The following is a 16813-nucleotide window of genomic DNA, read 5'->3' as shown; positions in this document are numbered from 1 at the left end:
AGAGTGCCATCTTGCTGGGCCCTCCCCTCTTTGAATTATGTAGACAGGAGTTTTCCTTGCAGTATGTCCTTAGGCCCCACCAAAATCTCCCTGGCCTCATTTTCCAATAGCCACTGCCCCACACCAACTTACACCTCTGCCCATCACCCCTAACTTAACCATCTGCTCCCACACTTTCTCCTTCTGCCTCTGTTCTGTCTCCTCCACCCAATCCATTCCCCCACAACACCAAGTGCTGTTTACAGCTACCCCCCCCCCCCTCCCCCAAAAGAGTGTGTGTGTGTGTGTGAGTGTGTGTGTGTGTGTGAGAGAGAGAGAGAGAGAGAGAGAGAGAGAGAGAGAGAGGGGGGGGGGGGGGGAGAGGGGGAGAGAGTTTCTTTCATCTTATGTCATGTTTACTGCAGAAGAGCTTACAGCATAATCAACAACAAAGCTATGATGATCAAGATGGCATAAAAAGATCCCCAACAGCTTGCAGCACTGTTGACAGCTTTTAACTACAAAGCACTAGCAACTGCAGATGAAAATAGTAGCCGTCTACAGAGCTGTGACAACTCTGAAGCATTGCCAAAGAGACATTTACAGAATAGTATCATTTATCTGGTTGAGATACACATACGAAGCTACCGTGCCCAGCATACTGCAACTGTCAAGGATCAACTTTGCTGACTCAACCATAGTGATATGGCACAGGAAATTCTCTTAGGTTTCATTGCAAAAGCAGTTCTGCCAAGCAACAGCAATTATTCATGAAACTGTTTCCTTAAATTCATAATCCAGTCTTAGACTAAGAAGCTGTTTCTCATTATTGGCACTAGAGTTAACAATACAGAAAACCTGAAAGCCAGAAGATGTAAGTTTATAATTATATAACTGAAAGTGGTTTATCTTTACACCACATACCTTGGACATTTTTCCTGAATATATTCGAGCAAAGGTTAATGCCTTTTTTTGATCATTGTGGACAATTTTGAATACTCTTGCACATAAATTGTCTTGGAAAGCTTTGGCTAAATGAGTATTTCGTTTCTCAGGTGATGGAAGAAAATTAATAACTGCATTCATCAGAGGCTGAACACCTATGTTTTTGTATGCACTTCCACATAAAATGGGTACTCCTTTCTGCAACAATAATTCAAAGTTGTGAAATAAAGAGAAAAACAAAAATGTTTATTTAATAAATAAAAATTAACGTCTGTGACTACATTACTGTACTTTCCGTGGCACTAAGAGGGGAAGGGTGGTGGGCCCGTCATGCTGGCTGCCTTTTACCTCTGCAAAAGATCCCCCGTACTTACTTGATAGCAGGCCAAGAAGACGTAATGCCATCTTGGAGGGACAGGAAGGAGGAAAATTCCCCACCCTATCTAGCACTGAATTAGGAATCCCCCTGGGTGAAGACTAGTGCCTTACCCACTAGACCATCAGGGCCACAAAAGTCTACTTACCATATATCACAGGACTATTTAGACACAGAAAAATATGAGTGAGTACGTACTTTCGGAATACTGGATTCTGTGATTTCGCCAAAGAGAGAGGAAATGTATACAGTAAATGGAATTGTGGAAGGATAATGCAGAAAAATCAATTATTGAGTTTGAAGATGACTCAGCAGAAGAAGAGGAGAAAGAAATTCATAATGAAACACAAAACAGAAGAAGACTTCTGAAAATGTAAGAAGTCAGATGTAGGAGACAGACCAATCAACAAGTAAGAGGTTATGCAAATGGAGATTCACAATACAAATATTTGCAAGGTAAAAAAAGTAAGAAAAGGGTACCTAAAAGCCCACATTGTTGGCACAGGCATAGATTATTATGTTGCAGAGCATGGTGAGTGGAAAGTTACTGTGTGCTGCCAGCATAGACAATACAATTCATGCCTCTAGAAACCATTCATTAACCGTTCCTGCTAAAATAGTACTCATCATGCTGGCACATAAATCTGAGCAAACTGGTTGAGAAGTGAAACCATATGCAGTTGCTGCAGAACATGTAGAAAACAACAGATGTAGTGTCTGCTGTTACTGTTTTGGGCCCTGGCTATCCCCTACACCACAGCCACTAACCACACAGTCATGTACCATAGGCTGCCTCAACTCCTGCCTGCTTATAACTCTTTCTCTGGAGATCACACAAACACAATCTCCATCTACAGACATATGTTGGGTTGTTTACAATTGAACCTCTAGCAGCTGCTATAGTACCCAGTGGCACCAACCTCACTGCCAGATGTGCAAGCTTTGCCGCAGACGATGTCATGGCTCTGCACTTAATCGCATCCCTGAGTCATAGGCCTCCACTGACATCCCTCTGCTGAAAAAGTATATCCGCCCAACTGCTCTGCAGCCAGTCTTAGCTCATGACATGCCTAGTAGTTCCCCAATTGCAGTTCCCTCGCTGAGCAGTCTTCACTTCCGGCTTACATCAACCACATCTAGAGGCTCCTCATTAGGAGTTCACATCACCGAGCCAATGAGGAGTCTCTCACTGCAGCATCCACAGACTATGGCCACAACAGACCACACCCCCCTTGAGCACCATACGCTCAGTGTCACCAACAGCTTCACAGGATTTGGCTCACTGTGGCTAACAGCCTCACAGAGTTTGGCTCTGCATCACCAATAGTTTCCCAGATTTTGGACTTCGCCATTCTTGAGCACTCTATGCTTGCCACCTCACTCAAGGACTCTCAGCCCACATAAAGCAGTGCAACTCACGTCTCTAGAAATTGTGCTGTAGTATTCTGACCATTGGAGTTTGAATCATTTAATACAATTCATGTCTCTAGAAACCATGCTATTACATTCTGTTTGTTGAACTTAATACACATACAACTATTCCTTGTAACCTGGGCACTTCAATTGTAGTATAATCCTTCCTCTCAGTCATGAACACTAAAATGGCAGTGAGCATAACTGGCTTCAGGATTACGTCCAACAAGTGACTGGTGTCCAAATCGTCAAATCCTTTGTGCTTGCCCAGAGTAGTCGTCCATATGTACGCACTGATAAGGAGTTTTGCTGAGTTCTGCTGTATATGTGTGCTCTTAATGCCTGCTGTCATCTTTCAGTATGGCACTACAACCATTAGACATACCAATGCAGCTCCTACTTCACTTCCAGCATTTACAAACTGGCACTGAGCTATGAGGGACGCAAACCCACCCAGATATTGTCCTCAGCCCAGCACTGATGGTGTAGCCCCTGCTACCTCAGGAATCCAACAAGATTTGGAATCACAGCCTGGCTTCTTCATATGGGTGAAACTGTATTTCAGTGCCTCTGCAATTCACAATGATGCTCAGCAACAAACTATGCTTCTCACTTACTCTGTCGTCCTACCTATAATGCTCTTTAGTTCCCCAATCCTGATAAGGACCTTGTTACACTGTTCCACAGGTATTTAAGGTGCTGTCACAGTCTATTATGATACTTTTCATGCCCCTGCATTACACTCCCCTTTCTGAGGCACCTCCCTTGACGCCACTGGACTCGTTCCTCATCATGCCTGTGTGTTTACTTTTCTATGCCCAGGTGCACACTTCATAAAGCTCATCATCCGCAGCACCATTTCCTGGCTTCCTGTCAAGTCTGACTCCTTAGCCATATGCCACCAACACATCCACCACTAATGCATCTGCCACCAGCCTACTTCCACCCACCCTTCCGTCACCAGCACCAGTGATGCCAGCAGCAGCACTACTGACACAACTGCCACTGTCTCCAGTACCTGCAACTCCAGCAATTCTGGCTCCATTGCCTCCAGACCTATTGCTGATACCCTGTTCAAATCTCTAGTGCCTTCATCACTCTCCCAGGGATCTTCCCTTCTGAGTGTGGGTCATGAACCACCTGAGTATAGCACATTCGGCACTCCTGGTCTCCTGTTCGTATACAGGAACAGATTTTGAAACTAGTCAATCCCTCCCTTCAACAAGTGATGGACATATTGGATAGGCAAGACACACTTGACTTTGCTAAGGAATCATTTGAAACTTCGCCAGCCGTGTGTCACGTAAACCGGCCTGCCGGGCGAGCTGCACGGAACTGTAAACAGCCCTCGGGCCCTTCCGTGCAGCACGTGTCCCGGGCCAGCATGCAAATGCAGCGCTAAAATCATGTCCGCGGTGTGCAACTACACATTCGCGTGAGAATTGCCCGTCACGCCAAGCTATTTGCTTTTTCTGTAATAAAAAAGGTCATGTTCAGAGTGTGTGCCAGAAAAAGCTTAGATCGGACACTCACAACCATTCCAGGCCCTTTGCTTCGCGCCGGAATCAGAATGGAACCCAGAATCCTCAGGCTCGTGAACCTTCACCCATGGAAATTCATGTAGTTCATTCCACTCCGCCTAGTGCTTCTCTCTCTAACAGTGACTGTGTTCATCCCACAAAAAGTGTGCGTCGACATCGACGGAAATCACGTCAAGTCGCAAGTGATTCTGTACCAGTGTCTGTTCACGTTGCACAAAACAGTCGCTCTTGTCGTCAGCACGACAATAAACTTTTTGTAGATTTGGACTTTGACGGACAAGTGATACCATTCCAGCTCAATAGCGGAGCTGCAGTTTCATTGATCAATAAAGACACATACAAACAACTGGGCGCACCTCTGTTGGGTGCCGCAAATGTTAAGTTAAATAGTTATTCCAGACAGCATATCCCTGTGTTAGGACAGTGCAGCCTTCTTGCAACATACAAGGGACAACCAAAACTTGTGTCATTTTACGTCCTTCGTTCTTCTTCTGCAGTGAACTTGTTTGGTTTAGATTTATTTCAGTTTTTTAACTTGTCTATAGTCAATCAGGTCCTATCAGTGAACCAGACTGTGCCTTCAGCCAGTGTTTCTCGTCTATGTGAAGAATTTGCAGACATTTTTGCACCGGGCCTTGGTTGCGCTAAGAACTATAAAGCACACTTGGAACTGAAAGTCAACGCACAACCAAAATTTTTCAGAGCGCGCAATGTTCCCCACGCATTGCGTGATGGGGTCGCAAGAACATTAAACGATTTAGAATCACGAGGTGTAATTGAACGTGTGCAGGCTTCTCTCTGGGCATCACCCTTAGTACTTTTGCAAAAACCTTCCGGAAAATTGAGACTTTGCGTGGACTTCAAGGCAACAGTGAATCCACAACTAGTGACTGCAACTTTTCCTTTACCCCGCCCGGAAGATCTTTTTGACAAACTGTGCCCAGGCAAATATTTTTCGAAGTTGGACCTAGCAGATGCGTACTTGCAAATACCGGTGGATGAAGAATCCCAGCGCGTATTGGTGGTTAACACGCATCTTGGTTTGTATCGATTCAAAAGACTGCCATTCGGGTGTGCATCCGCCCCTGCATTGTTTCAGCAATATTTACAAACTGTTTGTGCGTCGGTCCCTACTGCAGCAAACTATCTGGACGATATTGTGATCTCCGGAAAGACGGAAGAAGAACATTTAGCCAACCTCCGCACATTATTTCAGGTCTTGCGACAGAATGGTCTTCGCTTGCGGAAGGACAAATGTGTGTCTTTTGCTCGTGAATTGCCATATCTGGGACATGTACTCAATGCCCAAGGCATACATCCCAGTCCAGAGCACCTCCGTGCCATACAAGACTTGCCTTCGCCGCAGAATTTGAAGCAGCTACAGAGTGTGCTGGGAAAAATTAATTATTACAACAACTATATCCCCCATGCCTCTTCCATTTCAGCTTCGCTTCATCGCTTATGCCGTAAAGGTGTTCCGTTTGTCTGGACGACGGAATGCGAACGCGCCTTTCGCCAGTTGAAATCGGCGTTGCTTTCCAATACTTGCCTTACGCCTTTCGATCCCCAGAAACCCCTTTTGTTGATGGTAGATGCATCAGATTTTGGGATCGGTGCTGTGCTTGTGCACAAAGATGGATCGCATGATCGCCCTATTGCCTTTGCGTCCAAATTGCTCTCGTCAGCGCAACGAAATTATTCACAGATCGAGACAGAAGCTTTGGCTCTCGTATTTGGCGTTACAAAGTTTCATGATTTCCTGTATGGTCGTCACTTTACCATCATCACAGACCACAAACCTTTGACATCGCTTTTTCATCCAACCAAGCCTGTACCCCCACGTACAGTGCAGAAATTCATTCACTGGTCTATTTTCCTCTCGCAGTACCGCTACGATATCTTGTATTGGTCCACTGCTAAGCACGGAAACGCCGATGCGTTGTCCCGTTTGCCTATTGCTGAGGATAGAGCATTCGATTCCTCCGAACTTGCTTGCCTGTTCATTGATTCGGAAACCAATGACGTAGTCGAATCGTTTCCGATTGATTTTCGTCGTGTAGCTACAGCCACAGCAGCTGACCCTGTCCTTGCTACCGTTTTGCGTTTTGTTGCTATGCAATGGCCCTTGTCAAAGTCATGGATCGAGGATCCGTTGGTTCGACGATTTTTTGCTCACAAGGAGAGACTTTTTGTTCGACGTGGTGTTCTGCTGTTGCGTTCTGATAACGATCAGTCCAAGGTCATGGTCCCACGTTCGTTACAGTCCTCTGTATTACGGCTTCTCCACCAAGGACATTGGGGTATAGTGAGAACGAAACAACTTGCTCGTCAGCACTGTACTTGGTTCGGAATCGATGCTGCGATTACGCATATGTGCTCTTCTTGCATGGCGTGTGCCGAACAACAATCCGCGCCACCGCGGAAATTCTTTGCATGGCCGAAAGCCACTTCCCCTTGGCAACGCTTACACATCGAATTTGCTGGTCCATTATGGAATGCTAGATGGTTGGTTGTGGTGGATTCATTCAGTAATTTTCCTTTTGTTGTCCGGATGTCTTCCACGACGTCTTCTGCCACAGTCCAAGCGTTATCCGCTATCTTTTGCATTGAAGGTCTTCCACAGACTATTGTTTCCGACAATGGCCCACAATTCATGTCCGCAGAATTTCAGTCATTCTGCAAGGCCAATGGTATTCAACATCTGACATCCGCGCCGTTTTCGCCTCAGTCAAACAGTGCCGCTGAACGATTGGTACGGACTTTCAAGTCACAGATGTTAAAGCTGCAAGAGTCGCATTCTCGGGAGGACGCATTTTGCTGTTTTTGTCCTCGTATCGCTCTCAGCCCCGAGATGGTCGCTTGCCGGCTGAGTTGCTCCATGGTCGTCCTCATCGAACCTTGATGTCTTTGCTGCATCCGCTGCATCAGGTTCCTGTGCAGCGGCAGCCACCTGCTTTTGCTCCTGGCGACATTGTATACTATCGCAACCTCGCGGTTCATGGCGTCGGCTCACAGGGCGCATTCTGCGCTGCCTCGGCCGCGCTATGTATCTGGTTTTGGGGGCCTCTGGTGAGGTGCGTTGGCATCTCAATCAGCTGCGCCTCTGTCGTCGCCTGGGTTCTGCCGCTCCCTGTCTGCTTTCAGCGACGGTGCCATCCGGTCAGCGCCCTGGGGACCCATCTACTGGCTCGCCTCATCCTCAGGTGTTACCGATGATGCCTTCCATTTTGCCCCATGGCGACACGCCGCCGCCGCCGCCGCCAGCGCAGCCCGCAGTGGACGCGACGCTGCAACTGCCGGGCGCCTCCCTGGGTCACGCGCCGCCGATAGCTTCCTGTGACCAGTTGTCCTCCGCCATGGAACTCTTGCCCGCTCCGGCCCATCTGACATCTTCGCCAGTCAGGTGCTCCGACTCGAAGGAGGTCGACCCTTCGGCCCCTCCTGACTATCCACGGGCGCATACACCGCATGTTGGCGTGCACCCTGGACTAGGTTTTCAGGCGTTTCCTAGCTCCCCTCGGACCGAATGGCTGGGTGCGGGTGGCACAGGCTCACCTGTTGTTAGGCTCCCCACCTCGTCGCATACGTCAACATGGGGTCCTCCCCACGGCGGGCGGAAGCCTTATAACACAACCGTTCGCCGATTTGCGGGGGAGGAATGTGGTGTCACCGCCAGACACCACACTTGCTAGGTGGTAGCTTTTAAATCGGCCGCAGTCCGCTAGTATACGACGGACCCGCGTGTCGCCACTGTCAGTGATAGCAGACCGAGCGCCACCACACGGCAGGTCTAGAGAGACGTACTAGCATTCGCCCGAGTTGTACAGCCGACTTTGCAAGGAACGGTTCACTGACAACTACGCTCTCATTTGCCGAGACGATAGTTAGCATAGCCTTCAGCTACTTTTGCTACGACCTAGCAAGGCGCCGTATTCAATTGATATTGAGATTCTATTAATGTATCATCAAGAGCTATGTTCTACAAATGTGGATTAAAGTTAAGTATTCCAGAAGCTACGTACTTTTCTTTATAGCATTCATTACGTATCCTGTTTCAGACCTCACGCCAGCCTGCGTGAGTTTAAGCGCGTGCCTTTCGGGTCCCTCTCATTGTGTCGAGGCTGTCTTGTCTAGACACAACACTGATAACCTCAAAAAGACAACTACAGTGCAAGAGATGCAGAATAACAGATATTTAAGCACCACACACAATACTTAAGTACACATTTACACTCAACAACAAGAAAAAACTTCTCAAAATGCGTCATGTTAAGCATGAAAAAATATGCAACTAGTGCAGTATTTCAAACAATGGAAAATCCAGGATGGAATGTAACAATATGAGAGAAGGAAAATTGCTACTCACCATATAGCGGAGATGCTGAGCCGCGACAGGCACAATAAAAAGATTCACACAAACATAGCTTTCGGCCATTAAGGCCTTTGTCAGCAGTAGACACACATACACACACGCACACACACACACGCGCACACACACACACACACACACACACACACACACACACACACACACACTCATGAAAGCGCAACTTGCACACAAATCTGCAGTCTCAGAGAGCTGAAACTACACTGCAAGCAGCAGCACCAGTGTATGATGGGAGTGGCGACTGGGTGGGGGTAAGGAGGAGACTGGAGCAGGGTGGGGGAGGGATAGTATGGTGGGAGTGGCAGACAGTGAAGTGTTGCAGTTTAGACATAGGGTAGGAGAAAAGGTGTGAAGGGGGGAAGGGGTAAGTAGCGGAAAGGAGAGAAATAAAAATAATAATAAAAATAAAAGTAAAAGAAATTAAAAGACTGGTTGTGGCAGTCGAAATGACGGCTGAGTAGTACTGGAATGGGAACAGGGAGGGGGCTGGATGGGTGAGGACATTGACTAACAAAAGTTGAGGTGAGGAGGGTTACGGGAACGTAGGATGTATTGCAGGGAAAGTTCCCACCTGCACAATTCAGAAAAGTTGGTGTTGGTGGGAAGGATCCATATGGCACAGGCTGTGAAGCAGTCATTGAGATCAGGGGTATCATGTTTGGCAGCGTGTTCAGCTACAAGGTGATCCACTTGTTTTTTGGCAACAGTTTGTCGGTGTCCATTCATGCAGACAGACAGCTTGTTGGTTGTCATGCCTACATAGAATGCAGCACAGTGGTTGCAGATTAGCTTGTAGATCACATGACTGGTTTCACAGGTAGCCGTGCCTTTGATGTGATAGGTAATGTTAGTGACCAGACTGGAGTAGATGGTAGTAGGAGGATGTATGGGACAGGTCTTGCATCTAGGTCTATTACAGGGGTGTGAGCCATGATGTAAGGGATTCCGAGCAGGGGTTGTGTAAGGATGGACGTGTATATTGTGTAGGTTCGGTGGACAGCGGAATACCACGGGAGGAGGGGTGGGAAGGATAGTGGGTAGGACATTTCTCACTTCAGAACACGACGAGAGTTAATCGAAACCCTGGCAGAGAATGTAATTCAGTTGATCCAGTCCCAGATGGTACTGAGTTACGAGGGGAATGCTCCTCTATGCCCGGACTGTGGGATTTTGGGAGGTGGTGGGAGACAGGAAAGATAAGGGACAGGAGATTTCTTTTTGTACAAGGATGGGGGGATAATTATGGTCAGTGAAGGTTTCAGTGAGACCCTCGGTATATTTAGAAAAGGACTGCTCATCACTGCATATGCGATGACCACAGGTGGCTAGGCTGTACAGAAGGGACTTCTTGGTATGAAATGGGTGGCAGCTGTCGAAGTGGAGGTATTGCTGGTGGTTAGTAGGTTTGATATGGACGGAAGCACTGATATAGCCATCTCTGAGGTGGAGGTCAACATCTAGGAAGGTGGCTTGTTGGGTTGAGTAGGACCAGGTGAAGCAAATGGGGGAGAAGTTGTTGAAGTTCTGGAGAAATGTGAATAAGGTGTCCTCACCTTCAATCTAGATAGCAAAGATGTCATCAATCAATTGAACCAGGTGAGCGGTTTAGGATTTTGGGTTTTTATGAAGGATTCCTCTAGATGGCCCATGAAAAGGTTAGCATAGGATGGTGCCATGTGGGTGCTCATAGCCGTACCGCAGATTTAATTGTAGGTAATGCCTTCAAAGAAGAAGTAATTGTGGGTGAGGATATAGTTGGTCATGGAGACTAGTAAGGAGGTTGTTGGTTTGGAATGCATAGGGCATCTGGAAAGGTAGCGTTCGATAGCAGTAAGGCCATGGGCATTAGGAATGTTAGTGTACAGGGAGGTAGCATCAATAGTGACGAGCAGGGCACTGTGTGGTAAAGGGAGAGGAATTGTGGAGAGCTGGTCAAGGAAATGGTTGGTATCTTTTATATAGGAGGATAGATTCCGGGTAATAGGTGTGTATGTGTGTCTACTGCTGACAAAGGCCTTAATGGCCGAAAGCTATGTTTGTGTGAATCTTTTTATTGTGACTATCGCGTCTCAGCATCTCCGCTATATTGTGAGTAGCAACTTTCCTTCTCTCGTATTGTTACATTCCATCCTGGATTTTCTGTTATTCGATTTTTGCCTGATGGCTTTTCTTCGATCCTAGCCCTGTGCTGTTTTCCTTTGTAACTACTTTCTTTTGCGTTGCTATACTCAATGTCCATCCTTCTTTCTTTTTTTCTTTTCTTTCCTGTGTTTCTGTTATTGCCTAACGAACCGCACTGCACGTACTACTTATGAGCCACACTGTATCAACAGACTCGGCAGCGCACAACAGTCAGCATCAAGAACACGCTGATTGTTGGTGCAGCATCTTATGTCCCACATTACTTCCCCCAATATAATTAAGCCTATACCTTCAAACTGATCATGCTCTCTGTGTCAGTTCCAGTATTTTTGTGTGTTATCTTCCGCACTTTTCCCGTGATGCCACATGATCTTCCATTTCTAACTACAAACCCCCCCCGGCAGCACACTTTCTCTATTCTATCCCTGTTCGCACCCACTAAATCCACTTCATCCAGTGACATCTGCCGTCCCCCTTCTCTATGCTTATCAACCCTCAAACCTACTACCCACCGTAATATACTTATATTCATTAATGATTAGTTATTCTCTACTTTGACCTTCACGACTTCTCACCAATTTTAGTGAGTTTTTGCCTTCCCCTATCACCGTCTTCCTCAGGTTTCATCTCTTTTTGTCCCTGTGCATCCATTTCGTACTTTTCACACGTATTTTGGTGAATTTTTGTGTAATTTTTCGGACGTAATTCTACTTTCTTATGTATTTTTTCACATTTTTGCACCACCATGGATCCTTGCTCCTTCCATCTGCGTCAATACAGAAAAGTTTCCTTATCCGTAGCCAGATCCCAGTCCCACATTCTGTTCCTGCGCTGTTGCTTGGCTCATAAAATCCCCCCTAATGGCCTTACCATCAAAATACCCATCTCTGGTTGCCACCCCTCCATCCACAATGACCTCCACCTGTTCAGATTCCGCCAATCCTTAACCCTCACCAACAAAGTCCTGCAAAACCATATCAACCAAGCCCAATCCTCCTTGCAGTACCTTCTCTCCATCCGCAAAATTCTCCTGCTATGTAATCTCAGATTCCTGGAACCCGTAACACACATTGAAACTCTTGCCCTGCAGGAACTTGAGCAACATGCACAACGCCACTTCAAAAAGCTCTCCATCCTGCTCACTTCTTACTCTTGCCTCAGAGTACCACTGTCCACCACTTCTACAACAACCTCCAAACCTCCCCAACGCCCCCTCATAGCTGACAAACCTTGTCTCACAGAGCTACTACACTTACCCCACCCTCCGAAACTCTCTCCTACCACCACACAGAACTCAAATCCCAAACAGACCCACAACACAGTCATAAACCTTCCCTCCAGAAGCCTTAGTCCCACAGAAATATCAGTCCTTTCCAAAGGCCTCACCTTTTGCCCCACTCCCAAATTCAACCATGCAGGACTAGTTAAAGACCTTCTCACCTTCTCCTGGTCCCTACATTGGAAACACTTTTTCACCACCAACCCGACCAATCAGACTCAACCAAGGACCAACATTGAACCTTGGCTAACTCAGTTCACTCCTCCATCCAACTGCGATCCACCTCCACTCCCTCCAAACCACCGCCTGTTAACTTTCCAGAATTTCTTATCATCAAACCTTGCCTCACCATCATTCCCCAAATCCCTCACATGCGTACCAACCTTACATCCACGGAAAGAACCGCAGTCAACCATCTAAAAACTGATCCCGAACTTATAATCCTTCTTGTAGACAAAGTCTCCACCACCATAGTTTTGAACCGCAGGGATTACATGGCAGAAGGACTCCGTCAACTGTCAGATACTTCCACCTACAAACCATGCCACAGTGATCCCATTCCAGCAACCCAGCAGGATCTCCAGTCAAATCCTTAGGCCCATCCCAGAACCTCTCCCCAGAGTCCATCTCTCTACTTACCCTTACCACTCCCCTAACTCCCACCTCATACATGCTTCCTAATGTCCATAAACCCAACCACCCAGGATGCCCCATTATGGCCGGTTACTGTGCCCTCACTGAGAGACTATCTGCTCTCGTAGACCAACACCTTCAACCTATTACCTGGAACCTATCCTCCACAGTTGCTCTCCCTTTACCACACAGTGCCCTGCTCATCACTATTGATGCCACCTCCCAGTACACTAACATTCCTAATACCCACGGCCTTACTGCTATCGAACGCTACCTTTCCAGATGCCCTATGTATTCCAAACCAACAACCTCCTTCCTAGTCTCCATGACCAACTATATCCTAACTCACAATTACTTCTCCTTTGAAGGCATTACCTACAAACAAATCCACGGTACGGTATGGGCACCCGCATGGCACCATCCTATGCTAACCTTTTCATGGGCCATCTAGAGGAATCCTTCCTAAAAACCCAGAATCCTAAACCGCTCACCTGGTTCAGGTTCATTGATGAAATCTTTGCTCCCTAGATTGAAGGTGAGAACACCTTATTCACATTCCTCCAGAACCTCAACAACTTCTCCCCCATTTGCTTCACCTGGTCCTACTCAACCCAACAAGCCACCTTCCTAGATGAGTACCTCCATTCATATCAAACATACTAACCACCAGCAATACCTCCAGTTCAACAGCTGCGACCCGTTTCATACCAAGAAGTCCCTTCCACATAGCCTAGCCACCTGTTGTCATTGCATATGCAGCGACGAGCAGTCCCTCTCTAAATATACCGAGGGTCTCACTGAAGCTTTCACTAACCACAATTATCCTCCCATCCTTGTACAAAAACAAATCTCCTGTGTCTTATCTTTCCAGTCTGCTACCACCTCCCAAAGTCCCACAGTCCAGGCATAGAGGAGCATTCCCTATGAGGGGACTGGAGCAACTGAATTACATTCTCTGCCAGGGTTTTGATTACCTCTTGTCGTGCTCTGAAATGAGAAATGTCCTACCCACTATCGTTCCCACCCCTCCTCCTGTGGTATTCCGCTGTCCACCGAACCTACACAATATACACGTCCATCCTTATAAAACTCCTGCTCGGAATCCCTTACCTCATGGCACATACCCCTGTAATAGACCTAGATGCAAGACCTGTCCCATACATCCTTCTACCACCACCTACTCCAGTCCAGTCACTAACATTACCTATCACATCAAAGGCAGGGCTACCTGTGAAACCAGTCATGTGATCTACAAGCTAAGCTGCAACCACTTTGCTGCATTCTATGTAGGCATGACAACCAACAAGCTGTCTGTCTGCATGAATGGCCACCGACAAACTGTTGCCAAAAAACAAGTGGACCACCCTGCTTCACAGCCTGTGCCATATGGATCCTTCCCACCAACACCAGCTTTTCTGAATTGCGCAGGTGGGAACTTTCCCAGCAATACATCTTATGTTCCCGGAACCCTCCTGGCCTCAACCTTCATTAGTCACTGTCCTCACTCATCCAGCCTCCTCCCTGTTCCCATTCCAGTACTACTCAGCTGTCATTTCGACCACCACAACCAGTCTTTTAATTTCTTTTATTTTTATTTTTATTATTATTTTTATTCCTCTCCTTTCTGCTACTTACCCCCTCCCCCTCCACACCTTCTCTCCTACCCTCCATCTAAACTGCAACACTTCACTGTCCGCCACTCCCACCATACTATCCCTCCCCCTCCCCGCCCCAGCCTCCTCCTTAGCTCCACCCAGTCGCCACTCCCATCATGCACTGGTGCTGCTCGCAGTGTAGTTTCAGCTCTCTGAGACTGCAGAAGTGTGTGCAAGTTGCGCTTTCGTGAGTGTGTGTGTGTGCGCGCGTGTGTGTATGTGTGTCTACTGCTGACAAAGGCCTTAATGGCCGAAAGCTATGTTTGTGTGAATCTTTTTATTCTGCCTGTTGCGGCTCAGCAGCTCCACTATATGGTGAGTAGCAACTTCCCTTCTCTTGTATTAGTGCATTATTTCATCATTTATACAAGGTGTTACAAAAAGGTACGGCCAAACTTTCAGGAAACATTCCTCACACACAAATAAAGATAAGATGTTATGTGGACATGTGTCCGGAAATGCTTAATTTCCATGTTAGAGCTCATTTTAGTTTCATTCCACCTACGCTCAATGGAGCACGGTATCATGATTTCATATGGGATACTCTACCTGTGCTGCTAGAACATGTGCCTTTACAAGTACGACACAACATGTGGTTCATGCACAATGGAGCTCCTGCACATTTCAGTCGAAGTGTTTGTATGCTTCTCAACAACAGATTCGGTGACCGATGGATTGGTAGAGGCGGGCCAATTCCATGGCCTCCACACTCTCCTGACCTCAACCCTCTTGACTTTCATTTATGGGGGAATTTGAAAGCTCTTGTCTACGCAACTCCGGTACCAAATGTAGAGACTCTTCGTGCTCGTAATGTGCATGGCTGTGATACAATACGCCATTCTCCAGGGCTGCATCAGCGCATCAGGGATTCCATGCAATGGAGGGTGGATGCATGTATCCTCGCTAATGGAGGACATTTTGAACATTTCCTGTAACAAAGTGTTTGAAGCCACGCTGGTACATTCTGTTGCTGTGTGTTTCCATTCCATGATTAATGTGATTTGAAGAGAAGTAATAAAATGAGCTCTAACATGGAAAGTAAGCGTTTCCGGACACATGTCCACATAACATATTTTCTTTCTTTGTGTGTGAGGAATGTTTCCTGAAAGTTTGGCCGTACCTTTTTGTAACACCCTGTATAATGAATGACAGTTGCAGGCTTTCAAAAACATTGATTATGACATATGAGATTGAGTCAAATGTTACTACTTCCCAGAAAGTTATTAATTCCGGTTACATCAGTGGTTTTTATTAGATAATAAACCTTTATTAGAGAATAAACAAACCCTGACAAGTCTTTGATGATTGTTATGTACATATATCATACATTAAGTGGGAAAATGCAAATCCTACACATAACTTTTACAGTTTTCCCACATTTTACATTTTCCTGCATCTTACACCATCTTTTTGAAGTCCCTTGAAAAGTGTAAAAGTGGGCTTTCACCGTAATAGAATTTGTTGAAACTGTTGAAGATGAAAGTGTTGCTGTGAACTAACTCAATCTCTAATGAAGTTAAAACAGTGCCTAGCTATTTTTCTTGCTGGCCATTGCTCAGAATTTTTCAATTTGCTGCTGACATTATAGAGCTCCAGGGTACCATTAATTTATGTTCCACAATCTAAGCTTAGTCACCTTCCAAAGAGCTTTAAATGAACAGAGGATGCAACAACTACCTCCTCCTCCATGAGACATCCTCAGATAAACTTCATAAACTGCCAAAGCAAATGCAAGCACATTTAACATCTCTGTTTCAAGCTGTAGGTAGAGCAAGTCTGATAAAATTGAGCCACTTAATGAAGTGTGACATAGAAAAGATTGCCATTTCTTCTATCATATTGTCCCTGATCCTAGAAACATAATGGAAGGTGATCCAGATAGTGTTAAAGTCACTCATTTAAAGAAGTAAATGTCCATTCTATATGAACTTGAGGGATTTAGTTGCTAGTTCTTGTACAGAAAATAAGATTTAGATGTCACTGCATCAGAGTACGAGCATCTTGTGGAAGCTGCAGTGATGGCTTAGCAGATTGCAGGGAATAGTGTTGATAGAAGACATTTTCAACATATTGTAATACAATGTCTGACAGGAGAACAGCTCTGACCCCCAACAATATGGAAGTCATGGCATCACTGTCTTTTTCATACTGATTTGTGGTTTATGTACATATGCTAGGCCCTACTAACTTAAGTGACAAGATACATGTTTTACAAATATTCAAGCTTGATTTATGTTTTAATCAGATGTATAATTTTCATGCTTTTTGAATTTATGTAAAAATAAAAGATGCTGCAAATATGCTAGCAATGATTTTTGCATTAGCTTTTATTGCCGAAAAGTGGAAATAAAATTTATGGAAATTATTGACAAAAAGATATAAAAATAGCAAAAACATACTGAAATAGCAAAAATTTTCTCTGCAAATGGATGCCTCCACTGATGAGTGGGTGCAAAAAATTGA

At 45.9% G+C, this 16813-nt stretch overlaps 1 protein-coding gene across 1 annotated transcript in view; it reads right to left on the bottom strand.

Annotated features, from left to right (window-relative positions):
- The window catches only part of LOC126175458 (ribosome-releasing factor 2, mitochondrial), a 225111-nt gene that overhangs the window by 111788 nt on the left and 96510 nt on the right, over window positions 1–16813 (bottom strand). Inside the window, exon 7 of the mRNA XM_049922265.1 lies at window positions 904–1122. Within this exon, the coding sequence (XP_049778222.1) occupies window positions 904–1122 (219 nt within the window). The remainder of the gene's footprint in view (window positions 1–903; window positions 1123–16813) is intronic.

This window comes from Schistocerca cancellata, chromosome 1 (assembly GCF_023864275.1).
Source record: "Schistocerca cancellata isolate TAMUIC-IGC-003103 chromosome 1, iqSchCanc2.1, whole genome shotgun sequence".
In the NCBI taxonomy this organism is placed as follows: domain Eukaryota; kingdom Metazoa; phylum Arthropoda; class Insecta; order Orthoptera; family Acrididae; genus Schistocerca; species Schistocerca cancellata.
The sequence above is the reverse complement of the archived record's forward strand: the minus strand, read 5'-3'. Positions and strand labels throughout refer to the sequence as shown.